We start from the raw sequence: 12,251 nt of genomic DNA on the forward strand, positions 1-12,251 counted from the left end.
AATTGCAGTTTTAAGTTTTAAGAGTTTGAGTTTCAAAGTACGATTCGAAGACTGTCTTAGAGTTCCGCATTTGGTTTAAGGTCTTAAATTAGAATTGAAAACTGATGCTGATGTCAATTCAAATAATGACCATTATTCAATTTCTAATTAGTGTTTGAAACCAGATTCAGGACTTCAGTATTCCGGTGTAAACCAGAAAAAGGATACTCCGATTCATCCTTTCCAGCAGCTCCTGTGTTTTGCTTTTCTACTTTCATTTCTTTCATAACTTCCTTGTGTGTCCGACATACTTGGCAAATAAAGATAAAGATGATTCTGATTTGCTGCTGTGAAATGTAAATTTCTCCACTGCGAGACTAATAAAGGCAAATCCAATCCAATCCAATACAATCCAATCCAATCATGCCTGTTTTGAATCCCTCCCGATTCCAGCACCTTTGATTAAATTATTCATAATCATTTCAGGCCATGACAGAGCTTTCTGATGAGTCTATCAAATATATATCAAAATATCAAATTTCCCCATTGTGGGACGAATAGGGGTTTCCTGGTTTTTCTGATCATTTTTTTTGTGGATTGCTTTGCTTTCCACTAATGTAAGTCCATTTTTATTTTATATTATTATTTCTGCAGTTAGTCAGAATAGCTCATCGACGGCGGTGAATGTCATCCAAAAACTTGATCCTTGGAAGACTTTTGTCTTCACACACCTGCATATCCCTTTTTGCATTTTAGTGAAACAAAAGCATATTATAAATGCAAGAAAATTAAGTCTCGTGTTTGGAGGTTTCTGTCCTTCCCCGCTGGCTGTTGAGCTGCACATGGTCACATTTCGAGAGGACAGCGCAAAAGCATTGAGAAGGGAACTTCAAATAAAGCTTTCAAGTGGCTTTTAAGACCAGGTTAACATTTTCAACACGGACCAGGGTTTTAAAATAGGGCATGAAACTATAGTTAAGGCTTCAACTTGTGATTTGGTTGTTGATTGCATCAAATCATGTTCACACCTGGGTGACACCCTGCCAGGATATGCTTTTAACAACCTCTCTCTTCTTGCGCCCAGCTCAGTGTGATTCACACCAGCCTCCGTTTCACTGTCGACATGGAAGAGCTTTTTTTTCTCCTCAGGAGAATTCAGTAGGACTTGGTGCAAATTGACAACACAAATCGTGTTTCCTTTGATCAGGCCAGGAACCATCTTGGAGACCTCATGTTGCGGTGGCTAAAACCGTTCCATCTTCCGGGGCATCAAACAATGGATTGACAGTACATTCAGGGATTGCAAATCGTTGTTCTTCACTTAATATTGCATTTCAAATTGAGGTTTAAGAAATGTCTAGCGTTTCAATTAAGGAATGAGTTTAAAATTGAAATTTCAAGACTGTGGTAGGATTTCAGTGCAAGGTTTCAAGACCGAATTTGTGTTTTCCTTTTGAAACAGGCGTAGGTTTGTGACAGAGTAAAGGTTTTAGGGTTTAATGCAAGGTTATAATTTATAAAATGTGATTTCGGTTGAGGTGTTAAAGCACTGGTAATGCCTGAATTGGGGTTTCAAACTTGGATTTAGATGGAAGACTTGTGTTTCATGTTTAAAATGCTTTATGAATTAACTGCATTTGATTTTGGAACAGGATTTCAATATAGGAGTGAAATGTTGGGTTTCAACACAGGATTAAGGTTTCAAAGCAGAGTTACCAGCCTTGTTCAGATTTTCAAATTAGGTTTCGGACACAAAATTAAGGCTTTGTGTCATGGATTGGGTTTTAAAGGTCCCTATGTTAATGTTTAAACGGGCGTTTCAACTCTGAGTTTGGTTTTCAAAATAGTGTATCAAGGCCAGTCTATACATTCTGTTAAAATTTACAACATGGCACCCTGGGGAGTTCACTTTCAACAAGCTCTCTAATCTGACACTCTTTATTTGTGTTATGAACGAGATCCAGTCACGGCAAGTCAAAATGGAGGCCTCACTGCAAGGCAGTTAAAGCACACAACATGTATCAGGCCGGCGACGCCATTTGCGATACATTTGTGACACAATAACAGCGTATGAGCCATAAAGTATGAGCCATAAAAGAGACACTTTAATTCCTCAAGTCCTGCGATGAAGCATCATTTTATTCATTGTGCTGCTCTCCTTCTGAACTTTTTCTACAAGCGGCGCTAAAATGTCATTGTTTACTTTTTATTTTCCTCCATTCCCCGTTGCTTTCCGAATGGGGTGGCAGTTGTTCCCACATGTCTTTGACAACTACATGCTGCACAGTATGTGCTCTAATGGCATTTTTGTGGAAAAGTGTAGCCCGAAAAGATAGTTTTCCTTCATCCTTGAACTAGTGTAAGTCAACCAAAACAAGATTTATAGTCATCTTGAAGGTTTCAACTCGTGATTTTATGCTTAGGATAGGGCCTGACATAAGATATTCAAATTAGGGTTTCAAACTTACTGTTAATGTTTAAAGTTAGATTTCAAAATTACACGTTCAAAAACGTTTCATGAAGAGGTATTTGTTTCAGATTAGTTTTCAAATGATGATTACAAATCCAGACTTTAATCCCTAACCCTTAATTTTAAACATTAAGTCTTAATGTGAAACTCCAACTCATGTTTCAAATTCTGTGCCTGGATTTAAACCCTAACTCAAATTTGAGAGACACTTAATGAGTTTCAACCATAAGATGAAGGGTTTCATCTTATGGTTGAAAATCTACATTGAAATCCAAACCTGTCTTGAAAACCCAACTGGAAGACTCAATTCTTGGTTTTAACCAGTGGCATTGGCAATATTTGCACTCTTAACGGGGACAAAATCAGACAGCAAAGATGACAAAACATTTGTAATATGTATACAGATTTAAAGATACTTTTATTTAATTACGTATGTATAAAGAATATATTTGTCACACACACACACACACACACACACACACACACACACACACACACACACACACACACACACACACACACACACACACACACACACACACAAGCACACACGCACGCACACACACACACACCACACACACACACACACACACACACACACACACACACACACACACACACATACACAGACAGACAACAAAAAAGTAAAGGGGACACTTGGAGTAACATCTGAAGGTTGTTCGCAATTGTTCTGTCGAAGCTTTGCGTGCAAGGGAACAGAGGCATTCTCCGTTGACAATGTTGACCGTGTGGAATTGATCGAAAGCGTGTCGGAAGAGGCTTTTCTGCCTTGTGGGAGGTCATGGGAGGCGACGATCCTGGAGATGTGCTCTGGTGAGTTGACTGTGAACAATGCAGACAGAAAAAAAATGTAAGGAGTGCAATTGTAAATATTTTCTTGGATTGGATTTATCTCTATTAGTCTCACAGTGGAGAAATTTATATTTCACAGCAACAAAGTTATGAAAGTAAGAGGAAAGGAAAGAAATAAGTAACAAACAAAACAAAAACAAAATTCAGTCGCTGCTGGAAAGGCAGCCACTTACGCGGCGCCATCTTGAAGTCAAAAGAACAAATAAAAATAAAAAATAAATACAACAAATAACATGACAAAACACTTGAGATCAAAAAGCGATATTAGTATGTTTTATTTTTTTAATCAGTAATGATTGGCACCATAAAGTGGAAATGAAATACAAATTAATTGAAAAATGTATAGGTAAATCTTCTTAAATCTTTTCTGTGTGTGTTCAGTTTGATTATTCATCTGCAGCCATGTAATGTTCTTCCTAGCTAAGGGCTAGCGTGGGAATGGTGGATTAGCTGTTCGGACAACTTAAATTGGCTTTGTTTCGAGTGTCCTTATTGTGCAGTTTGGCCGTGGAGAAACCCACCCGCCCACTTGTTTCATGTTTTGTGGCTGGTTTTCAAATGTCACATTGATGACAAGCCGTGGCGGCCGCAGAGCGTCCCTGGCCTTTTCTGCTGCCGCATTCGTCCCAATGGGACGGACAAGCGTGCAGGTCCCAATCCCTGAGACTTGAGACCATTCATTGGCTTTCGCGGCTGTCCCTTCGCCTTTGCCGGCAGTCGGATTAGCATAGCAATGCATCAAACCGCCGCTAATCAATTACGCGGAAGCCGTGTTTGTAGGTTGTATCCGACATCATTTCATTTTCATTGTGCTCTTTCTAAGAAAATGAAAACAAACATGTAAAGCGTTCAGAAAAAATGTTGTATGTGAAACAATTAGTTGTATACAGTACTGTATTCAGGATACTTCATTTTTTTTGACACAATTTAGGTTATGGTCTTTTTTTCAGCAATTCAGGATTTTCCTCAGAATTCTAAACATAACACTCCAATATGACAATACAGTCTTTGTTAAATACTGTATTTTGGCAGTAAATTGCATTTCAAACATTTTTGAATCGCATGCCACAAGCTTTGTGCGCTTGTCTGTCATTGGGCAGTTAAAGTCATTCATCGTTGCAGCAACTCCCAAACCGTTGCCGCTCAATAGTCTACACTACAGACTTAAATAATTAAGAGTTGAACATGGCTTGGTCAGAGAAGAATTCTTCTCATATTTGCCTCTTTTTATTGTATTTTTTTAACCCCAGAATCTAAAATTGCAGTTTACCTTTTTATTCTATTTGGCTTTTTCTTCAAGCCATCCTTAGATCACAGGTCCAAAATGTAAGCACAGGAAGCTAACACTGCTTTGTACCTGTAGTCTTTACTCGATGAACATACTTTTTTTTTGTCCACAAAAGCTTTTGCATACAGTCCACAAGAATAGAAAAAAACATCTCACCTACTTGCCAGGGACATTGTAATTCTAGAATTGACGTGTACTAACCTTTAAACGGAATCCCCCCCTCCATCTGTCAAAACACAGACAGCTTGCGTCAGTCGAGGGGCCGCCATGGACTGCCAGACTGGTCCAAAGTGTGACATTTGTTCTCCGCGCTCCAGCATTGATCACAAAATGGGTTCTCAGGAGATGCTTGGAAGATGACTGCATGTCCTACTTTCCAGGAAAAAAAGACTCTCAAATGTTGTTAACACAGCCATTTTGTGAATTTGACTATGTCGTGGTTCGTGGGGTGGATTTTATATAATGCTGCTAATTGCCTGTACTAATGCTCCTTGAGTGTAGACTCGTGTCGGATATGAACCAGAAAAATGAAGAGACTTCACAGATGCCGTCCAAATAATTGATGAGCACATGTATGGCTTTTTGGGAGGTGTATATCAATGCAGGCCACTTTCAATCAACATAAGGCAAAAAATAATCAAGACATGAAGTGACAAGTGAGGGCAGATGATTTTTAAGAATCAAAACAGATTTCAAGTGTGTTTGTTCTTTGTTTTTTTGAGGGTGTGGTAGTCAAAGAGCAGGGACGACCATATTTTTCATTTATTTTTCCCAATGAGGCATTGACATAAACAAGGACATAGTTGAGACGAGGCATCTCCAACTCTGGGGGATGGAGGGCTACTGTCCTGCTTTCCCAGCTGCAACACACCTGATTCAGGAGATCAGCTCATCACCCAACTCTGAAGCAGCATTACAATAATCCTAATTATTTCAATCAGGTGTGTTGCTCCTGGGAAAATTGGAAAACAGGCAGGGCATGGGCCCTTGGGGACCGAGGTTGGATACCCCTGTTTTAGATCTAGTTCTTGTTTATAGTACACCATAACTAAACTTGAAAATCTTGGAAAATATTATTTCTGATCAGATGTCAGATTTGGTTGATGTTAAATCTGCCACCCCGGAGCACAACCGCTGAATGTTTAACTCTCAAACTGCTTGTCGGTTCTCTGATGCCTTGAATAATCTTTGTGTGACCTCTACAAACACAGTGGAACCCACCACTTGGTTCAACTCATCGTGCCATGCCATAATGGATTTGGTGGCTCCATTAAAAAGTCTGCAGTCTAAAGCAACACCTGAGCCCTAGCGACAGAGTTGTGCTATGATACTGAACCCAAGTTGAAAAAAAGACCTCCTTCAGGTCTCTTATCAAATGGGGAGAAAGTGCTCACAAAACTACCAGATCTCAGTTAGAGAGGCTGAAAAAGAACATCCATCAAACCCATTTCAGGCTATGTGTCAAAATCCATGTGTACAATTTCTTGTGTACCGAAACCCCTTAAGCCTATTTGCTCAGACCCTTCGTTTTTTTATTGGCAAGGTTTCTACAGCAAAGACACAGAACATGGACACAGTCCATGTCCTGTGTTGAGCTGTGCCACATTCTTTTAAAGTTGTGTCTTTTATGAGAGAATGTGGTTGGCCAAACTAAGCCCTAACTCCCCTTATGACGCTATTCCTCCACATTTCTTTAAGGAGATTCTCTTGAGTATTGGTACATCGGTTCTGACAATTATCAACCACATGCAACTGTAGGTGGCACAAGAATTTTAAAAATGCATTTTATATTACTGAACATTCGGCAAGCCCCCTCGCTGCCCATGTTTAAAATCCGTCTCAAAACTCACTTGTATTCTTTGGCATTCGACTCAGCATGATTTGAACTTCGTTTCATTCCCCGTTGCTTTCTACAATCTTTGTAACTGCTTTTCACTACCTGGTGCTTTCAACTATCTTTGTGACTGCTTAATTTCTTACAGGATAGCTCTACAGATTAAGCGCTTTTTTACAGCTCTACATAAATCAATATGTATTGTATTGTATTGTATTGTATTGTATTGTATTGTAAATTATGTTTTGGGTCGTAAATAATCCATGTACAGAACAGTAAAGGGGAGCCCGCAGGGTCAGTGGTTCAGTTTTCCGAGCCCTGTGGCCATTGGGGGTCTTAATCTACAACTGCTGGTAAGAGTGCCAAGAAGGCTTAATTCATTTACTTAAGAGCTTTTCACTTGGGGTTTTAAAGTTAATAGGATGATGGCTGTGTAATGCCTTTGATTAAAGCCTCTTAATTAGCGCAGGTATTATAGGCTATTACCACAGGCCTGGTCATAAAAGGTCAAGCATGTAAAGAGGGAGTTCATTGAATTCATGATGGAATGTTTCATTTTTTGTCTGTGTTTTTGTTTTTACGTTGCATAGCCCTGTTGATTATGGCTGCTATTAAGGGCTGGACAATTATTTAAGGAAGTGGGGGTGGGTAAACATAATCCATCTTAATGGCAGAATCATTCATGATTCATAAATATTAAACATGTTCGTCTCATGCTGTTTTCAATCCAGTGTAGTGTTAAGAAGCACAAAAAAGAAGAAAAAAACATGTTTGTAGACTTGTGCACCTCAGCAACTTTGGAGAACCTAGTTTAGCCTTAGAAGTGCATCCTAGCAGCTTAGAGGATCTTGGTTTAGCCTATGTTTTGAATCTGCAAGCTATTTTGCAGTGATGATTTATCTTAAGTGCATGATACGATACATTACGATTGCCGTATGCAAGTTGTACAATCGCAAGTTCAATGTTGAGTACTTATACTGCTCAGAAAATGTTTCTTGCTGTTTTTTGATATGGTAACCTAAACACTTTTTGAATGTTGTATTTTATTATTGCTTTTATGTTCTTTTTATTTGTATTTTCTAGTCATACTTTAATGATATATCGATGATTGATGCCCTGTTATACAGTATAATGCTGGGGGTATTGATGCTGCGACTCCAGAGAGAACAATCACATTGTTAGTATTTACTACTGGTGGATTAAATCGAGACTCTTGCAATAATGATTTTTTTATACTTTTGACCGGCGATTGGCTGGCAACTATTACCCCCGCTTCCTGCCCAAAGGCATCTGGATAACCTCTCGCACGCCCTGTGACCTTTGTTAGCACAAGCAGATCAGAAAATGAATGGATGATATTTATGACGGCGGTGTTGAATTGTACGTGGAAAGCTGACAAAATGATACATTGAGATCTCAATATTTTTTAAAGTAATACTGCACTGTGATCTGATACATACCACATTGAATTGTAACGCCAGCCTTTCAATATATGTTCATCTCTAATGCTGCTCATACCCTTGCAGATGGCATGTCAAGACACTGTAATATTGTTTGTTTTGATGCTGAAAATGAACTATACAATGTGTTGACTTTCTATACACGTTGTGTCAGTACATTGCCAAAAATATTGACATCTAATAAGAATGTGTGGATGCTGTACCCAGTCTTAAAGGCTTTACAATGGTTCCCAGTCACCTGGAGAATTCATTTTAAAATTATGCTACATGTCTATAAATCACTGAAGGCTTAACTTCGCTTTAAAGTCTTTAACTGGTTTGTTTGTAAATACTTTTCAGTGTTTGGAATCTAAATAATATCTTGAGATACAGACAACTAACATTTGCATATCTATACTGTACCCTGAGAGATTCAGTAATGATACCTGTCAATATCCTAAATTGTGTGATAAGTATGTTATAACCTGAATGATAATACGCATAGCTAAATAACATAGTAATATAATTCCCAATGTCATGTGATGTCAAAAAATGTCATGTCAAAAAAGAAAGCAAATAAATATAGCAACCCTGTTTGCTTGTTTATTTGCTTTCTTTTTTCTGAAATTGTTAAAAAAAGCAAAATTTCAACAACAATGTTTCTATCTTTTTATCTGACAGGCATTTCCTGTTTAAGACGGGCACTGGAAGCACCCCATTCTTCGGCGCGACAGCACCCGGGTACACCATGGCGACAGGTACGGTGTACTCCACACCGGCGCGCCCGCTGCCCCGCGGCAGCCTGTCACGTGGCGCCTTCAAGTTTAAGAAGTCACCCAAGCACTGCTCGTGGAAGTGCACCGCTCTGATCGCGGTTGCCGTGGCCGTGCTGCTGTCAGTCACCCTCTGCTACTGCATAGGTCAGTGCCAGCATACTTTATTAATGGAGCAATTAACGTCGGGGTGCAACTAGAATTCCGGTCTTCAAACAACCGTCTTTAAACAACCGTCCTCATCACTCTGTTCACAGTTATTACATGAACGTGAATGTCAATGAACAGCAAGCCAACAATTGCTACACTACAAAAGGATGCAAAAATAATGCGTAAACGAAACACAACAAAACTGTCGGGATTACCTTCAACACAATTTCATCTGCACAATAATTGAGCAATAGCAAATGAGTTTAACCAGGCAAATGTGTTTTCCCCTCTTCACTGAAACCGACGTAGACCAGTTTTTGGCATCTGTAGCACTCCATCAAAAGCATCATGAGCAGATTGTATTAAAATACAAAACACGATGAGTATAAAAACACTTATTTGTCAACTATTCCGGGCCATCAAAGAAATTAGGGTCACCGAACGTCACACGTGAATCAAAGGGGTGTATGGAGTGTGCGGGGACTCTCGAAACAACTGCTCCACACCAGTTAATCATCCGTTTGGCCGTGCAAAATTTGTGCCCCACATAAGGTTTTGTCATCCGTGTACTTTGAGTATCTCGGTACACATGTGGCTTCACTCATACCTGGAAGGCTGTATGCTACAATATCGGGTAATTCTTCGGACCAACACTGGTATGCTGCATAGTGCTCTCAGACGGGCTAAAAAATGTGTGATCAATTAATTAAGTCTGTAATCAATAAATAAAACTAATGCATTTTAATCTAATGTAAAAATTACTGAGAAAACCGCTATTTTTATTTTTATGTAACATTATCGGTGTGGTATATATATATATATATATATATATATATATATATTCTGGCACGTGTCAAACTACAGGAGGTTTGTAAAATTCGTTTTAGTGAGGCTGACGGGGGAAGACGGACACATTTTGGTATTTCACTGGTCAATAACATTGATCAACATTATTTTATGTTTGTACAATTGAAGGAAGACCGGTGCGTTTTTGACTGTTCAATTAAATGGGCTATAGTACAGTTTATCACTCATCCTGTATAACCATGTGTCAATGGCTTTTTGCATTTTTACACACCCTTGTGAAATAGTACTGCCACATTGATCGTTGTATCACCAGCTCTGTAAATACTTGAACGATTGTCCTGGATCTATATTCCACAGCACCTGATACTTTCAAGCACCCAAGGACATTTTGTGTGATTGCACACTTTAAGTTGTATTACAAGTACTGCTACAGGTCACTTTAAAAACAATGCAACAATGTCCTGCACCAACTGCACATCCAGCATAGTATTGTATTCCACAAGAGACCACTTTATCTCTGATCGATACTTTGCACATTGTCTCACAGCTGTTATTGGGTGGTACTACTGCACAATGGCAACTAGTTAGTTAATAATAATTAATAAATAATTAGTTTTTCTGTGCTTGGTTATCACAGTTGCTTGTTATTGTTAGTATTGTTGCCTGGACTACCAGAGACAAATTTGTTGTGTGTTTTTACATATTTGGCCAAGAAAGATAATTCTGAATCTAAAGAGAACATCCCTTTCTATAGTTTCGACAATCATTTTGTCAGTCATTCATTCATTTTCGAGTGTGTCACCTCCCGGAAGGCTGTGAGAAGAATGGGTTGTGGTTGTTTGAGAGGTGCTTCCTACCAAAGCAGGAGGATTATATGAGAAGAGGCTAAGTAAGACAGATGCATCTGAGTCACATTATGTGTGCATCCGCCCCTCCCAAAAAAAAAAACATTTAGAAAAAAACAAAACAAAACTGGGAACAGATATAGATTAAGAGCGATGCCAGACTGTGTCTCTGGAGGCAGCCTCGTCTGTGGTGTTCCATTTCACAGAATGATATGTCTAAAGATTGTCGAATGCCACTGGGAGATAATGGCGTCTTGGAGTTCCTTTTGCTAAGACTGAAAAGGAAGTAAGGAGGCGTTGTATCATCTGCTGCTTCCATTTTCCATTTCATTTCAAATGCGCTAATTATGACACACAAATTATCGTCTTAAATCATGAGCAGTCTTTGCATGGTTTCAGTTTGTCAATGAAACACATTAGAACTAACTGGTTTTCTGACTTTACCTTTGTCGCCTTGCTCTGCTCCCACACCCTCATGAAGAAAACAAGGTGAGGGCAGGTAGGGACTCTCACAGGTGTCTCATTGACAGTGACATCTATCAGAAGCAACACAGGTGACTTGTTCATCTGGCAATGCCAGAAGGACAACAGGAGGTTAATGTTAGTCAAGAGATTTATCAACTGAACTCCAGATGAATGGAGATTTCAACAAGGCCATGCAAGTTACATGACAATTAACAAAGTGGAAATTGAGTTGAAAATAACAGGGAATAAAATGCAGATTGGGCAGAACAAACAAGGCATTTTGTTATTTCTCAGGTTGAAAAGCAGATTGTCAGCATTGAGTTTAAGCTCTCCAAATCATGACGTTAACTGCAAAACACAGAGTAAAATTTCTGTATAGCATTTTTCCTTATAACGCCATGTGTCAGATTTTCTGTACTAACACCATATGATTTACATTCTGTGACACCTTGGCATCTTTCAGTGGACAATACACCAACATTATTGTAGACCAGCTGTGGACTTGCCATTTGTGACAGCTTTTAACTTGGACTTGTGGTCAGGGACTTGACAATTGACTTGTGACTAACATATCTTCTACAGACAACATTAGTCATGTAATCATGTACGGTAGTATTAATAAACCAGAAAGATGTTTCGCGACATAATTTATCATTGTAACTTACCTAACCCCACTTACCTAATCATTATTTCATATCAAAAGCACAAATATACTGAATACATCAATTTATATAAAGTTATTGATTTTTTTCATGCAGTATAGAATAATCACTAATAAGTTATGGCTACAAGCAGTGATTCTGATTTTGTGTGTGGGTGAGTGAGACAATAAAGATCAAAATGCTGATGGGTGTCTTTTTTATGTATTATTTTTTTTTTTTACAGTGCACATGTTGCGACCGTGGGAGGAAGAACATGCAGACTGTGCATAGGCGGCCTCGTTGTTTTAATGCTAATTAAATGGCAGATAGTCTGCATTTATAAAGCACAGGGGCGGGCAAATGTGATTTGCTCAAGGGGACATATTTAACTCTTAAAATGGACAGATGGGCCTGGTCATTAGAAGAAGCAGAAAAAACTTTACATGCATATCATGCTGTAATGTAATGCTTTGTGACTAAATTGCTTTTGTTCGTCATAGAAACCAATCACATTAATTGTTGTCATTTTATATATACAGTATGTACATACAGTATATACATACATACTTACATACATACATACATACATACATACATACATACATACATACATACATACATACATACATACATACATACATACGTACGTACGTACGTACGTACATACATACATACATACATACATAC

General features: G+C 38.7%; 1 protein-coding gene across 1 annotated transcript in view; it reads left to right on the forward strand.

Annotated features, from left to right (window-relative positions):
* LOC148901534 (teneurin-3) overlaps positions 1-12,251 on the forward strand; it is a 230,857-nt gene that overhangs the window by 110,667 nt on the left and 107,939 nt on the right. Inside the window, exon 8 of the mRNA XM_088988989.1 lies at positions 8,565-8,803. Coding sequence (XP_088845115.1) covers positions 8,565-8,803 — 239 coding nt within the window. The remainder of the gene's footprint in view (positions 1-8,564; positions 8,804-12,251) is intronic.

The sequence above is a fragment of the Hippocampus bargibanti genome, linkage group LG02, assembly GCF_051943395.1.
Source record: "Hippocampus bargibanti isolate YZ-2025 linkage group LG02, ASM5194339v1, whole genome shotgun sequence".
NCBI lineage: Eukaryota > Metazoa > Chordata > Actinopteri > Syngnathiformes > Syngnathidae > Hippocampus > Hippocampus bargibanti.